The following is a 17,335-nucleotide window of genomic DNA, read 5'->3' on the forward strand; positions in this document are numbered from 1 at the left end:
TTGGACTTAATGCTTATTACCGTCTCCCAAAGGGATGGTATGGGACATGTTACTTGGGGATAGTTTTCCCAAAGATTTACCAGCTAGATGATTTCCGAATTTCCGAAAGTGACAGAATTACTTCGTGCTAGACAAAAGAGAGAAACTGCTGCTGGTGTAGTAGGAGACATATTTGGAGCGATAATTCCTTCAGTATGGGTTGTCCTAAACTCCATAAAGATTCGAAAGTTGTTTACTATTGTGGATAACATATTGACAAACTTTACAGGGGCTATACTCCTGATGGATACTGAACTTGCTGCGGAGAGGGCTATGACTCTTCAAAACAGGCTTGCTTTAGACATTCTTTTAGCGAAAATTGGCAGAGTCTGTAAGATGCTTAATGAGCGTCACTGCTGTGCCTACATACCTGACAATAGTAATGAGATTAGACGTATGCTTACTAACCTAACAAGAGATAGCGCAGACTTGAAGGAACAGAAGGAACCAGGTGTTTGGGAAAAGGTGGGAAAAGGACTTGCTAGTGTGGGAAGTTGGTTTAATAGTCTTTGGCATGGGATATTGGGAAAATTAATACACGGATTAGTGATTATTCTGTCTTGTTTATTTGGACTATGGTTATCATGCAAAATTAGTAACAGGATTAAAACAAATTGGGAAAAACATAAAGCGAGGAGGGAAGAAAAGAAAAGGGAGAAAATGTTCAGAGCAAAATATGAAAAGGCAAAACAAAGGGAAGAAATTGAGATGAAGGAGATAAAGGAGTGAAAAGGGCTGTTAAAGGAAGAAATTGTGTGATGACAAGAGTCATCAGAGGAGGGATTGTTGGAGCGTAGCTTTATAATTAGAATTAACATGAACTGCTTTCAAAATAATGTGTAATGAAGCTGCATAGAAAACGCATTAATATGTTTCTAATATACGCATTTGAAATGTGCCCACAGGGAGTGGCCACCAATGTATACGATGATTGATGTAATTGATTAATAATGAATTATTAATGTACTAATGTATGATTCTGTTTTAGCTTTAAGAGTTATATGTTAAGGTTTTGCTGAATAAATCATTAGGCCTTAGTTAGCAAGAGTCTGGGCCTAGCTGCCTGGTCTCATATTAAATGTGTTTTTCTAACGTACACTGTGCTGTCTTCCTGAAGGACATAAAGATGTACTTTTCTAGGAGCTAGAGATGTGTGTAGCCGTAGTAAATTCTTTCTCATGAGACCCGACTTGCTCAAGGAGACATTCTTGTTTAATGCAACAGTGTAATTTACAACAGGTACAAGGTCGCCTCAACTGGTAAAGACAATGGAGCTACTGACTGGAGCTGTGTGTGTAACTTTTCCTACCTGCCATCTCACCCGATGAAGACGTAAATCACAGGAGCCAATGAACTGTATGAGAACTGTTTTAGGAGAAAATTCTAGTAAGGTGACCACCCAACGATTGGGAAGAGATAGTGGTGCACCAAATACTGACCAATGGAAAATTAGAGACTTGTCTGGCAAATTCAATTTAACTTTGTGTCACAAGGAGACATCAGCTATTAGAGGGACATCCCTGTTGTTACTCTGGCATTCCGACTTTACCTTTGCTGCTTTGATTCCTCTGAACCATCCTCACCTTGTTACCCGGTATCCTTTTCTTCTCCTTCTTAAGAGGGAAGAACCTTTTTGCCCTAGTTTCTGAGACTTTGCTGTTCTATCCTGGCTGATGGCAAATTGACTACTGTCCTGGGGACGAAGACTGACTCTGTATGCTGACTCTTTACGGAGGGTAACTATATGATGATGAAACTGTAATTGTCTGCTTGCCTTTCCTTTCTAGGTACCAACTGCTTTTGACAGAGACCGTAGTGTTTTCCAAATTTGTGTTACTAAATTGTTTTGCATGAAGCCCAACATGCTGATGCTAATTCGAGGTTAGTCATGGAGATCACTAATATTGGTGCAATCAGACAAAATGACTGAATCTTTGCTGTGTGAATAGATGCTCTACTGATACTCTGCTAAAGAGATACATGTTGACGCTGTGTTTCGTTTTGATGTTTATAATCATTGCCATGCTCAAATCTTATTCGAGTTGCCACATTATAACACCGTTGATGTGTTTTCTGATGTTGAGACTAATAAACTTGCTAGTAGATTGTAATCAATAGGGAATAAATATCATAAACCTCATTAAATTTGTGTGGTTATTCATGGCTGAAAGGTCATGGTGAGTTTTGATTCTTGTTAATGTCATTAACTAATTGGATTAATTTGCTGCTGTGAATATTGATGAGACTATTGATTTATTGATTGATATGCTGATTAGTTATCTCGTCTTAAGGTGTCTTCAATCAGGGTCAAAAGATGAATTGGCCTAAAACGAGTCCCAGACTAAGTAAATTACATAAGGCGGGACTCGTTAGCATTAGCTATAATATCAAAGGGTAATTATGTGTATCTCGTTATATGGGCATAATAGCTTTGATAAGTTTGCAGTGCATTGTCACACGAAAGTGTCGCACATAAAAACGAAACGTCACACATAAACACACGGAAACGTCACACAAGAGAAATGAAAACTTGGCAGCTATGGGCAGTAAACAGTCATTCAGCCTTGAGTGGTTGCATATTTCCTTTTGCATAATTTAGGAACACCTGCTGCTCCTTGAAGCTCCCTTCCAGCAAGAAGCTCATGCGACTATCTGCATGCATTCCTTACACATACTCGGGCACATGAAAGACCATACCAGAACGGCAGAAGCACTATACCACGAATATTACATGTTTCTTATTAAATGCTTTTAATTTTACCGCTTCAGTATCAGACACTAGATGAAGTCCTACTTCAGTGTCTACCAGTTCAGGCGTCTGTAGACTGGGCGTGTCTGTCGCGCCTGCGCATTGGGTTTTTTGATAAGAGGAGACCGGAAACTTGGAGGAAAAGTTTGCTGTTGTTTCACCACCGCTACCCACAGAAGATTCCCGTTCTGCTAGCGCAGACATGTCGGGGGCCTCAAACGTTACGACTATGAGAAAGATGGTGCACCAGTTACGGCTGGAGGCCAGCCTCAATCGTGTGAAGGTAAGAAGCTACCCCTCGGTGGCAAGGGGAGGGTTTTGGCCACGCCCTTCGGAAGACTCTGCGAAGTCTGTTTACTACTTCTTTCTAACGGAGCTTTGGGAATAGTTATCGGGCAGCATAACACACATAAATATGTATAGGGGTTGTCCGTGGAGTTCCGTTTATCCTTTCCTTTTCTCCTGTCTAAGTGCATTCGCTGTTTTCTCCCACTCTAGCCACATCCGGAAGACGGATGCTTTCCCTGGCCTCACTACTCTTGGCACTTGAGATATATCCGAACGGTTTAGCTCACTCTTTCCAGTATTCTGTGTGTTTTTTTTTTTTTTTTTTTTTTGGTTACTCTGTTACCATCACATACATGTCAATATTTTAGAACTGGAAAGTCGGGGATTATTGATCTTAGTCTTTAATTGATGTGACTGGAAGCCCTGCGCACACCAGAGCATACAGGGCTCTCAAAACAACAGGTGTGTGTCCTGGCAACGCGCTGTCTTTCGTTACTTCCCTCCGGCCGGCTACGCCCACTCTTTTCTTTGTTTATAGGTCCACAGAGAACATGAGTTGTCTGAAAGTCGTTGGCGCTCCAGTGACAATGAAAATATACTTGTCGGTCATTGTCACACTCCACACCAATTTCCTAGCTGCTCTGTCGACCTCATTAGCTCTTTATTTCAAGGACCTGTATGTATTAAAGGGCATGTTTTTAAAGAGTTAACGCAGGGCAGCAAGGGACGTTGCTGCATTGTGTTAGCAGGAGATGTTAGAACTGCACCTGAAATTCACTGACATGGCATAGTTCTGCTCTCGCCTTGTGTTGGCCTCTTGTGGCTGGCTAGCGTCATTGCAGGCACCCTTGCGCCGTAGTTCAGGTGTGTCTGCATTGTGGTTCAGATAGTTGTGTATAAAGGGGTGCCTTCTTACATAAAAAATAAAATTTGGGACCATTTCCTCTTTGTATTTGTGCCGCAGAGAGCAGCACCATTTCGAAAAGAAAATGAGGCAGATATGCACCATTTTAGTTCAGGTCAATGTTTATAAGTCTTTGGCGATATCAATTTGTGCCAAACTCCATGGGTGGATCCACAATAACACACATGCACCACTCATGGAACACCTCGCATTAGCGCAAAGTAACTTAATACAGCAAAACGTGCTTCTGTTAATATTTTTAAATCTGTATTATTTTTATTATAAAGCAATGCAAACAGTCATATGCATTGCTTTAGGTTGCTTTTCTGAATACCAAAAAGGATTTTGGATTGGGTTGCATTAAATTAGTAACGCAAACCAGGTGCAAATCCTTATATATTTGGGTCTATATGCTTAGCACAGATCCATCATAGTTTGAGGTCATGTAATGGTTAAATTATGGCACGCTAATAAAAACACTTAACTGGTCCTGAATTGCGTTCCGTTCATCACAGAAAAGCGTTTTCCAATTTTAGCAGAAGGTATGTTTAAAGTAAGATATTAACCTCGCTCCAGAACTAGAAAGGAAACGTTAGTGTTCATTACCTGGGATTCCTATGTTTTAGCTCTTTGGGAAACCCCTTTTGGGATTTATGTTCGCAGTTCTCATTACAACTGTTTGTATCAAAATCTCCTGTTAAGTTCCTTCTTTCAGCCGTTTCTCTGGACGGTGTATAGTGAAATAATGACTGCATGGTTTCACAATTGTAACTGCTCCTGTTTTTATTCCCTTTTTCTGTGCTCCACACCCACATAACTTATTGCACTTTTTGTCTTTCTCTTTACCCTTCACTTCCTTACAGTTGTACCAGATACATAGCTGTACTTAAATCCTGGTCTTCGTTTTCTGTCTTGCATGAACATAACCTGCTCATACTAATATATTTACGTTACATTTTTACATATAGAACGTTTCAGCCATCTGCCATAATTCACTGGTTTGTTTCTTGTCATTCACGTTTTCTTCCACCCACTAGAGCATGCACCATTGGACAGTCTGTCAGCCCACTTAAGCCATTGGTTACTTCACTGTGAGTATAGAATTCTGCTCTTCGACAAGGAGCACATCTACACACAAAGTGGCTTCCTCAAGTGGCAAGTACAGCTATGGCAATGTGTGGTTATTGCGGCAGTGGATTTTTAAACACTAGTGAGGGTTGTCAGCTCGCCCAAACAAAACATTTTACAAAACCTATGACAAAATAAGAGGCTGATAGTCAATGCCAGACCTATTGCCTTTGCTAATGCTTGCTTTAATTCATCCTGTGGTTCATGAAGTTCACATTACTTTAGGGTTGTGGCCACTCTTCATAGCTAACGCTCAAGGTTGACGTCCTCTGTCTAATGCACTAGCAGTCTGGCATTGGCAATACTAACTGATAATGCCCAACTCTCCCCTCATCATAGGAGGCTTGTACTTAGATCTCATCAGTGAAAGCCTGCTAATACAAAGGTTACAGTGGAGGTGTGTTGTACATTCCTTAAAGACAAAGGCCCACCCACACAAATTGGGTAGCATTTTTATATGGAGACGTATGGGAACCCAGGGTGGTAGGAAATCTGTAGCTCTCCAGATTCCAGAACTTTGCCACAGAAATGTGAGGAAAATGTTTTTCTTACCAAAGTTTGACGTTGGCAAGGGCTTCTTGGTAAAATTACCTAGGGAGTCACACAAGTCAAGCTCACCTGCTCTCCCCTGGTTGCCAAGTTTTAAAAAATGTGCAGGTTTCCATATTTACCCTAAGTGCCAGCTAAACTGGGGCCCAAAATTCACAGCTACCCAGGATTGGTAAACAAAAATGTCTGATTTTTGTACAAAAATGTGATGCGTCTGTGTTGGATTTGGAGGCCATTCCTGCCACAGGCACTGGGCAAACCCACACAAATGAGGTAGCATTTTCATTGGGAAGTTAGGGTGGTAGGACATTTGTGACTCCCTGTAGAGTTCTGAACTTTCTGTCCCAGAAATGTTCAGCAAAACATTTTTTTTTTTGCCAAATTGAGGTTTGCCGGAGCTCCTGGGTAAAATTACCTAGGTAGAGCCATGCAGAACATGCACCCCTTGACTTCCCTGGTTGTCTAGTTTTTAGAAGTGTGGATTTGGTAGGTTTCCTTGGGTGGCAGCACAGACAAGCTCCTAAATCCACAGCTACCCAAATGGCAAAAAATGGTGGCTTAGTGGAAAACAATTGATAGTCCATGTTGTGTTTTTAAATTTCAATCATAGGAGCTATGGCCACCCACAAAAATTGGGTTCAGTTTGTATTTGTAGACATGGAATTGCTGGTTGTTTGTTAACTTCTGGATCTCAAAAGATTACAGAAATTTTCGACACAAAAAATAAATGAATGCGTACATATTGCTAAGATTACTATCAAGTTTGTGGAACCTATTGGGAAAGTGAGCAGAATCAATGGAAGCTAGTTGGATCTGGCTGTTTCTGCAGGGTCACCCCCAAACTTTCTGCCTTCCTCTGCACATTTTTGCTGAATTTGTTTTTGCTGGTATTAGGATTCTGTGCACTTTTCCACTGTTAACCAGTGCTGAAGTGTTTGTGCTCTCTTTAAAAAAAAAGAAAAATAATTAAAAAAAATGGTAGAATTGTCATATTTCATTTACCTAGAAGTCTCTAGTAAAGCGCAGGGCTTAAAAATTAAATGCTACTAGTGGACGTGCAGCACTGATTGTGCCACCCTCTTAAGTAGCCCTTTACCCATTTCTCAGGCCTGCCTCTTCAGAGCCTGTGTCCAGTTTACACTGCCATGTTGACCTGGCAAAATAACCATTTTGCCCAGACTAGTTCTTCCATTTTTAATACATATAGGTCACGCCTAGGGTAGGCCCTGGACAGCCCATAGGATAGGGTGCAATGTATTTAAAAAGCACGACATGTACCTTTTGGGTTTTACATGTCCTGGTAGTGAAAAAGAAGCCTAGCTCTTCTGGAGTTGCCTTATTACAATTTATAAGCGTCATTTCCATAAGGGAAGAGCATATTCTTTCAAGTTTGGTGTCTCTGGGGTCACACTTTAAAATCCTACCTTACAGTAAAGATAGATTTTAAGCTGCGATTCTGAGAGCACCACTTTTAAAATAAATGCTGGTGTATTTTTTTTTTTTTTTTTTTTTTTACTGTAGCCATTTGGTGCCTTCTCTCTGTCTCTGATCACTTGCCTGGGGTGGGTGACAGTTGGGCTTTGTGTATTTCCCCCTAGACAGTGGGAGCTGATGTGACTTGATGGGCCATCCAGGCTGGATTGGGGGATGGGTGCTGGATCCAGCCTCAACTAGACCTGAATAGGGTGTATACATGCCCATACTGCATATGTCCCTCCCCCCCCACCTCACACACGCACCCCTCCTCCTGTAGTGAGTCTGGAGCCAGGACAGGACCTCCGAAGTGGAGGAAACTTCAAAGACAGGCCTTTGAAGTGAAAAACTGCACCACTGGGTATAAGTACTGAACCTCAGACACCACCACTTCAGTACACCTCTGGACCTGTGGATACTCTGCTAGGATGAAGGACTGATGTGCTTATGAAGACTGACTTGCTGTGCTGATTTGCTGCCCTTTGCCTGGGTGAGAAGGGCTGGACCTATATTACTTGGATCCATACTGACTCCACGGTCTATTTTGCTGATCTGCAGTATCAGGAGCATAAAAGACTTCAACTACCCTACTTGTGTGCTTTGACTATGCTGTCTGTGAGTCTACCCTGCCAAGTGGTGCCACCCCATTCCTGGACCCCTTGGAAGTGGGCCTAAGGTGATTACCACCGTAATCGGCACACCCTCTCTGCCGAGTGCCACTTCCCTGAGCAGAAGTGATGCATCTCCTCAGCTGAGTGACGCATCTTTAAAAAGAACAAATGCATCACTGCTCCTGCATGGATTTGTCCTGTTGCAAAAGACTTGCCTCAGTGCTGCATCTTGGGTTCAACACATCTCTTTCGGAACCGCCGCTGTGCAATGCTTTTCTCAGCACAAGCTCCTCGCATCTCCTGTCTACGGCAGCCTCGTCGTTAACGATGCCGAAACTCGCCGTCCCAACTGCGCTGCTCATGGAAACCAGCGCATCACTTCAGCTGCGCAACGCATCCTCAACATCGCGCTGCACTTCGCAAACCCTGTTGACAGGATCTTTGATGTCGACCCAACAGGACCTCACTCCATATCCTCACCTTCTCTCTGAACCAGTGCATCTTGGTGGATCCACTTCACGTGCTGCAATCAGGAATTAAAGTACTTTGGATCAGCTGGCCTAACTGGGTCCCTGTTGCTGGCCTGTGCTTCATTGTGGTCAAACTGAGCTTTTTACTTTGTCCTGGTCCAGCGCAACCAGATTTCCACAGTAGTGCTTTGTGCTTTTTGGTGCTAGTTTTACTTAAAAATTAGAAACTCAAGATCTCTGGTTCTACTAATTGGAGTCTTATTGTTTTGGTCTTGTTTTATTTATTACATTTTGATTATATTTTTCTAATCCTGTTGTGTTATGTGTGGCATTTTCACTGTTTGTGTTTCAAGTGTTGCACGCATACTTTACACACCGCTTCTTAGTTAACACTAACTGCTACGTGCCAAGCTACCAGAGGGTGAGCATAGGGTAGTTTAGGGATTGTATGTGCCTTACCATAACTAGAATTGTGGTTACTGCTTGTCCAGGGCTCACACCCCAGTCAACCACAAACACAATTTTTAACACACACCATGCTGGACACTTCCAGATGTTTAGGTTGCACAAAATAAGTAGTTGTTACTAAGGGTCAGATTTACATTTTGGCAAACAGAAGACTTTGTGTGCCACTTAACATCCACCATGCAGAGACTATTCTGCCCACCACATTTAGAAATCACCGCCAAGCTGACGGTCATTTAAAAAACAGTGGCAGAAGCCACATCACTACAGTTCCTGTCAAGGCTTTTTTTTATGTTTCACGCACAGCTCCATCAAAGTGACAGAGCCGTGCATCATTCCACCCCCCTCCCCCGTCAATTTTTTTTTTTTTTTTTTAGATTAAGGCAGCTAGCCTGAGTGGAGAAAATGAAATAACTTACAAAAATGTCCCCACGGTCTAGTAAAACATGGGTTAGATTTGTCTCTTTGTATTCACTATTCTAGGTACGTTGGAAGGCAAGGCCCTCCAGTATCTGGTTGGAGCATTAGGCCTCACATGCATGCTTGAGATTGTTTAGTGTTAGGCAGGGACAGTTATGAAAGCCCTGACGAAGGCCTCTAGACTCCTAGGGCTCATTGAGAAGGGCCGAACATGTTGGCTTATGAGTCTGGTCCCTTGGAATGTAGTACCTATACAAGACCCGTTACACTTTTCATCCTTGGCATGGTCTCCCTTAACTTTTTGCCTCCGTTTCCCAAGTTGTGTGCTGGACTCTGTTTTTGTTATTCTGGGCACTTTACCACTGCTAACCAGTGCTAAAATGCAAGTGCTTCTATACAAAACGTGTATGTAATTGGTTCATTCATGATTGGCATATTTGATTTACTAGTAAGTCCCTAGTGCAGTGCACTATAGGTGCCCAGGGCCTGTAAATAAAATGCTACTAGTGGGCCTGCAGCACTGGTTGTGCCACCCACATTAGTAGCTCCGTAAACATGGCTCAGACCTGCCACTGCATTGTCTGTATGTGCAGTTTTAAACTGTAAATTCGACTTGGTAAGTGTGCCCACTTGCCAGGCATAAACCTTCCCTTTTCTTACATGTTAGGCACCCCCAATGTACGCCCTAGGTAGCCCTAAGGGCAGGGTGCAGTGCATGGTTAAGGTAGGACATATAGTGATGTGTTTTATATGTCCTGACAGTGAAATACTGCTAAATTTGTTTTTCTCTGTTGCAAGGCCTGTCCCTCTCATAGGTTAACATGGGGGCTACCTTTAAATGTGATTAAAGCATAGATCCCTTTTGGAGCAGATAGACCTGTGGAGTTTGGAGTCTTTGAGCTCACAATTTAAAAATACATCTTTTAGTAAAGTTGATTTTAAGATTGTGTCTGAAAATGCCACTCTCAGAAAGTGAGCATTTTCTTGCTTAAACCATTTCTGTGACTCTGCCTGTTTGTGGATTCCCTGTCTAGGTCAGTTTGCCAGTTGAGTGGTTGTGCCTCTCACTAGACAGTGACACAAAGGGAGCTGGGGTGTAGCCTGCATATCCTGATGTGCCATCTGTGCTAGGACGGAAGGGAGGAGTGGGGACTTACACCTGAAAGGGGTGTGTCTGCCCTCACACAATGCAGTCTCCAACCCCCTGGTGTCTGGGGCCTGGCCTGGGCAAGGCAGGATTCTTTTACCCTGACTAGAGTGAGGGTCCTTGCTTGGACAGGGGCTAGACCTGACTGACCACCAAAGACCCCATTTCTAACAAGACTCAATAAATTTGGTTTTTATTCATACCTTTGGTACCCTCAAATAAAGGATACCTTTGGAGTATACGAAACAAGTATTTTTATGACAACAGGTATTTTTATGAAAAGATATGGATCCTTTTTTTATTCAGCTGATATTTTATATAAGTACTCCCAAGAATTTTAGTTGAGTCTGCTCCTGGTAGTATCATCTTGCCAGGGTGTGGATAGCCTGCCTATGATGAAGCATGCCACGATCAGTGGGTGAGGTGTCTATTCCAATTCTTGGACGAATCCATACCCTGACTGTAGGGTAGTTATCCGATATCACGGGCGGAATTTTTTTTTGATCCTCCCTCTTCTTTCACTATAGTTTTGGTGGTTTAGCTACTTTGATGTGTATGAAAACAAACATACCTGGGCAGCAGAATTGTCATTGAAATGCTGCATATGCTACAATACCAAAAACGATCACTGCGCATGCATGGTGCGAAAATGAGTGTTAGCCAAATCGTGCAAGTAGACCAGTAGGACTGAAAGTTTGGTTTATGCACTAACGCCGTTTTGAGTGGCCCAAAAACGTCTTCAGTTCCTCAGGTGAATAGGGTGTGATCCGTTATTCCCTAGAATTATGTCATAACACACCTTTATGTTCCCTCAAACTTGCCTGCATGCAAATTTGTTTGCTGAACATCTTCCTGAAGGAAGTTGACATTCAAAATAAGATGGATATGGTCAATCAGCAAAAAATGTACGTCACCAGTGAACAGGAGAACTTGAGGCTGAACTATACTAGGGGGCTGCCTAGAGAGCACTCAGTCTGTCCCTGCCGCCGTACATACCTGCTCTCTGGGTTGGTCTACCCTGCTGCGTCATTCTGTTGCACAGACCATGCTTGTGAAGGAACATCACGTTCCTCGGAGTTGCTGGTAGAAAATTCACGGTATTGAACTCGGCTGACTGATCATTTTCCTAATTCTGTTCCATTTTCCTCTCCCTCAGATGCTGCCTCAGTATCTGATCCTGCCTCAGAGTTGACCAGCGTAACTTGAGTTAGGGATTGGGCATCAGTCATCCACCGTGATGCCACCTCTGCTGTCTGCCTAAAACTGTCCTTCCAAAACACTGTCCTATGTAGAAGGCAGAAGAATTGTTCTAAGTTTGTTGATGGATGTATGCATCAGTAAACAAAAAATGACTTCTCGGTTTTTGTTGAATCTGCAGGTTCTTGAAAGACGCAAAAAAGACAAATAGACAGCATTACTTCACCTTGCTACATAGCCAAATGCACAGCATAAATGTGTCATGGCTTATGCAAAACTTTATTGTTGGGGGAGGATATGCTGGGCCATTGTCTGTATAAAAAGTAATTTCCCAAAGCTACAAATCTATCTCTTATCTCAAGCGCATAGTCACAACCTCTGCAACTTTTGTGTGCAAGTGTGCTCCTACTGAAAAGTTGGTGCATTCACCAGGGTCAGAGGAATAATGTACCAGGAAGGTACCAAATTATGCAACAGAATTGACTAAATTTAGCAGCAAGAAAGGACATTATGCAGCATAACGCAACACTTTTTTTGTAGTATTACTTATTTAGTTTATAACTTGTAAACATGGTAATACTGTTATGTTTAAAACAGTTATAGAGCACATGAAACCACAGGGCATAAAAGCGCTTGCAGCGACCAGGCAGGACAACTATAGCACTTATTCAGAACTGTGCTGAGTAAAAAGCCATGTTTTTTTTAAAGTAGAGAATGTTTCTTTATCCACAATGTGGGATGGCCAAGTGTTCCATAACTTGGCTGCTCCCACAGAGAAATCACTTCCACTCCATCTAACTTTGTGCAATATAATAAACATTTCAACTCATAAGTATCAGTTTAGCACCCTAATGCAGAAATAAGTAACTGAAAGATGACCATCTAACCTTTGTGCAGGCCCTTCCATTATGTGCAAATACATCACCACATTGATCCCTTTGAGTTAAGATATATACTGTACATGCCACATAAATGTACCCTCTGCTGCATAATGAATCTGCAGATGGTAGATTTGTGTGACATTTGCAGTATCTCTGGGCCCACCTAAGGGGGGTCAGCCTATGTGCAGATTGGCGCCTCCGGCATACGCTTCACTTTTTTAGTATAATTGAAATGTGTGATTCCCCTGGGGGCCACAATATTTCCAAATTAAAACTGGAGGCTCAGACGGGGTGTCAGTTTGATGCACGGAGGGTCAACCCCCTGACAGTTTGACCATTTCCAGTATTTTAGTATTATGTTTAAATTTTGACGTACACTTTTTGAAAAATATTGCCAGTGGGGGTTGGGAGCAGTGATAGATAGGCTTGTTGCCACCAGTGTACCCCTTAGATCTCCCCCCCTCAACACCCACCTCAGAACAAAAGTCCCTGGTGGTCTTGAGGGCAGCCTTTGTTGGAAATCGAAGAATCTCCCTTTCTAACAGGCCTCGCTGAAACCCGTGGTGCCCGTTTTAGGAATTTTTCACCATCGGCACGGGAGAGAGCACTGCCCTGCCTCTTTCAGCTGCTCTGATGAGAATCTGTGACGCCATTGTGCAAACACCAGAGTATCCTTTCCATTCCTTCCCAGTGTCTGCCAGTGGCAGACAAATTCACCCACACCAAAGGGGTTAATTCTGCTTTCTAATATACTGTGACACACCCGTCTCCCTCTGATTAGGCGTCCTTTGCCTCTGATTCTCCTTTCATTGCTACACCATGCTTTAAAAAAAAAAAAAAAAAAATACACCTTAATCCGCCGTTGCTGCCTGCAGTCCTAGACCAACTGTACGAAACAGCTACGCTCACACCAAAAGATGCCATTCATTAAATTCAGTCAGACCCTCCCAACAAGCTTGCGGTAATGATCGTCCTAAGTGCATGTTATCTTGGGAAGCCTCACCACCACAATCGTGGTTTACATCAGTCATTCCTCCAAAGCACTAATAGTAACACTCATCTGGAAAAGGTACAAGAACATTACTACTGAAAAACTACATTACTTGTTAGCCACGGGCACACTATAAATTTTCCTGCTTCCAAAATCAAGGAGTGATGTTCTAAAATGCACTTTTTTCCTCTAAAGCATCCTGTATTTCTGTGCAAGTCAAGACGGGTAGTGTCAAGATTTACAGATACCCAAATCAAAATCTGACTATGAATAACTTTTCTAAGACTTGCAGCTGCTCTGTTTCTTGGATAACTAGTGCATTATAGCCTTGGCCTTTGAATTGTTATTTACCCACATTTTAAACTGAATACAACAATGTGGCTAACAGAATAAATGCCAGTACTTTAGCCTAGAAACGCAGGTACAGTGTTGTGTGTTTTTTTTTTTTTTTTTTTCTTCTTCCTGACATGGGTAGACCGATTTTGAAGTGATCCTGGTGCAGGTTGCAGCATGGGCATAACTTTTTGCTTGGGACCTTATTCTGCAATATGCTGGTAAAGGTTTTGAGAGGGAGGGAACCAAATCTGAATTGCATATAGAGCTTCCTATCGGTCCGGTCTAGAATGCTGTCCAGGTAAGGTCCCAGCAACCAGGTAGACTTGAAGTCCAGTAACTCACTAGTTAGTCGCCCTAATTAGAGCAAATGAGAATAGACTGGGTTATCCACTCCCAGTAGAAGGACTTCACTCTTTCTTAGGTCAATGGTGGCCCTGTGTGTGGAGAGTTCCATAAGTCTCCCATCCCAATGGCAATCAATGCTGACTTAACTGAATGGATCCACTGGATCTTATTGGAGGTATCCAAAGAACAAACTTTCCTAAACATGGTGGCATAGGAGGAAAGTTTGGGAGTTGCCATGATTCTCCTCCAAAACAGCAGTCTGAGACGGACTATGGCAGCTAGTGGTTTACGGGCCAGATCCAAGTGCAAAAGAAGAAGCGGGGTACTCTGGGGCTGAGAGGTGAGCTTTCTCATGGACATGTTCTCAGTACGGGTGAGCTCCTTTACGTCCTCAAAACCCAGAGTTCGGCCTCGTAAAGTGCTGCGCTAACAGACTACATGTTATAAATCTGGAGAGCAGCAGCTATTGATAGTGTAGTTGACTCATGGTGCTCCCTTAGGACGCCCACTAGATGGCTGAATTTTAATGATGTGGAGTTGATATGGGCTTTCCAGGACATTGAGTCTGATAGTTTGATCCCCAGGTATTCAAAGGTGTTAACTAGTTCTAATTTAGACCCATCTAGGGAAAGGTTCTCCCTATAGAACCTGTGAGGGTTAATTACCATGAACTTGGTTTAAGAGGTGTTTATTTCTAAGCCTCTCTTGGAGCAGAGATCATCAAATCAATCCAGCGAGGATTGGAGACCCATCAGGGTTTTGGATACTATCAGATCGTCGTCTGCGAACAAAAGTGTTGCGATCTTTTCGTTGTCTGAGGCTGGTGCGTCGGACGGATGCAAGGTGAGGTGTTGGATGACCTTATTCAAATGAAGAGAGTTGGAGCTAGCACACAGCCCTGCCGAACACCCCTGACTACTTTGATCGGATCAATGAGATCGCCCTGGTTCCCCCAGCGTATTTTTGCATAGTTGGCCTTGTGTAGTCGAATTATTGTGGTCAGGAGCCCTGGGGGCACACCCATCTCATTCAGGACCTCTCAGAGTTTACCGCTAGGGACCAGATCGAATGCAGATTTAAAGCCTATGAAGGCTACGTTTAGACTCCCCTTCCCTATCACTACAACCTTCCAATTCAAAAACAGAAACCTGAACACCTGATCTATGGTGCTTGTTTTGGACCTGAAGCCAGCCTGGAATGGTGACAGTATGTCATTCTCAGAAATCCAATCTTGCACTTAACGAGAAGGCTTATGGGCCTATAGTTGGTGGGTAGGGACCTATCCCTTTTCTTGTAAATGGGTATTACCTCTGCACTCCTCTAGGACTCTGGAATGGGGGCTCCCCTAACCATTGCATTGGATAAGAGAAGGATGTACTCAGCCCATTTGTCGTTGTTATGGAGGAAAATGTCACTATGAATGCCATCGGGGCCAGCAGCTGTCTGTCAAACTATTTTTTTTATTGCATCTCGGATATCTCCCAAGTTTAACAAACTATCCCCATGGGTGGTATTTGGCTGGGGTGGAAGTAAAGGGACAGAGATGGTTGCGACTTGGCTTTCGACATTATAGAGAGTTGAAGTGTTGGAACCAGTCTGAGGGCAGGATATTGTTGCCAATTGCAGGGACTCCCTTTTTGGCTTCTTTAGCTTACCATAAGGCAAAAGGATCTGGAATCCCTGCATACACATGCAACGTTCAGGAGTCCATCTTTCCTCCTCCCAGTCCTTCCTGGCCTTGTTATGCATCTGCTTGTACAGGTTCCACAGAGTCCTAACTCGGGCGACCTCCTTTTGTTTGATTGCACTGATTAGATTTGTTTGTACCATTCGTCAGTCTTGATTGTACCAGTTTTCTCCCTCACGGGGAGGAGCACTGTCTGTGTTGTAGGCAGCTGGCACAGATAAGAGCTATTCAATCTTTTGAAAAACTCGATGTGTACATCGATTTAGAGATGAACAGTCCCACATCTTCTCCCATCGTGGCTATCAATGCTACGCCATGTGTCAGGTCTCAATTGATGGAAGAGAGAACGTCTTCTCGCAGGATCACCTTGCTCCATCTGCTGTTCTCAGCCTGGACCACCTTGGCTACTTTGGCAGTGGTTGTTGCAATGGGTACCCTACCCCAAGGTGGCTCTAGACTAAGAGTAGATTGTGGTCCCTGCCCATTTGGGTCCGGACTACCATGTCATCTACCAAGTGCCAGTATCTAAGGTCCATCAATATATAGTTGATTCAGCGCTTCCCCTGTGTGCCGGTGAACTTGTGGGTGGCATGCTTGTCAGATTTGGTTCTTCCATGTACAGCCCTCAGGCCTTTGCCGAGGGTCAAGGCACTTAGTTGCAGGACGGCAGAGTGCCACTTCTTTATTTGGGGGGGGGAGGGGGCTCCAGCCTAGGTATGTGCCATATGTTATCTTCTTCCCTGAAATCGCTCTGGTGATCCAGACCGAGGCGTTCGAAGGTGGTATTGAAGTCCCCCCGCTACAATGAGGGCATGTTTGGAGGGCCTTTCACCCAATTGGGTCTCTAGAGACTGCAGGGCGATGGAGTGCTTGCGGCCCCCTTGTCCCCTGAGCATAGATGTTGAAAATGTTGGTGACAGTGGACCCTGTTCCCTTGAGACTGATACCAAGAATGTCAGGGCTATTGGTGTGTGTAGGAAGTTGGCACTGTATATACTATCTCAAAGGAGAGCTAGTGTCCACATAATCCAAGGGTTCCACTTAGAGGTTGATAGTGGCAAAATTAGATAATACTAATGTTCTATTTTGTGGTAGTGATGTTGAGCAGTAGGCTTATCAGAGGGTAGTGTTAAGCATTTGTTGTACCCACAGGCAATAAATGAGGACTCAAGGACTTAACTCCAGGCCAATAGTTTTTATATAGAAAAATATTTTCTTAATTTAATTTAGAACCACAAGATTTGGGGTAAGTACATAAAATGCATGGTACTTCACACAGGTAAGTAGAGAACTTTGATTTAAAACAGTAGTACACACAATTTAGGTTAAATTGGCAATAAGCTATTTTAAAAGTGGGCACTGTGCAAAAATGAACAGTTCCTGGAGGGAGGTAAGTTTGGTTAAGTTTTTCAAGTAAGTAAAGCACTTACACAGTCAGTCTCCTGGGCATATGCAGCCAACCGTTGGGGGTTCAAGGCAACCCCAAAGTCACAGCACCAGCAACAAAGGGCAAGTCAGCTGCAGAGATCAAAGGAGGGCCCAAAACACATAGGTGCCTTCGGAGAACAGGGGTGCTCCAGTTCCAGTCTGCTGGCAGGTAAGTATCTGCGTCCTTGGGAGCAGACCAGGGTGGTTTTGTAGAGCACTGGAGGAGG

General features: G+C 43.3%; 1 protein-coding gene across 1 annotated transcript in view; it reads left to right on the forward strand.

Annotated features, from left to right (window-relative positions):
• Window positions 1-2,880: 2,880 nt before the first annotated feature.
• GNG5 (G protein subunit gamma 5) overlaps window positions 2,881-17,335 on the forward strand; it is a 38,597-nt gene continuing 24,142 nt past the window's right edge. The window contains exon 1 of the mRNA XM_069232297.1: window positions 2,881-3,071. Coding sequence (XP_069088398.1) covers window positions 2,991-3,071 — 81 coding nt within the window. The 5' untranslated portion in view covers window positions 2,881-2,990. The remainder of the gene's footprint in view (window positions 3,072-17,335) is intronic.

The sequence above is a fragment of the Pleurodeles waltl genome, chromosome 4_2 (assembly GCF_031143425.1).
Source record: "Pleurodeles waltl isolate 20211129_DDA chromosome 4_2, aPleWal1.hap1.20221129, whole genome shotgun sequence".
Lineage (NCBI taxonomy): Eukaryota > Metazoa > Chordata > Amphibia > Caudata > Salamandridae > Pleurodeles > Pleurodeles waltl.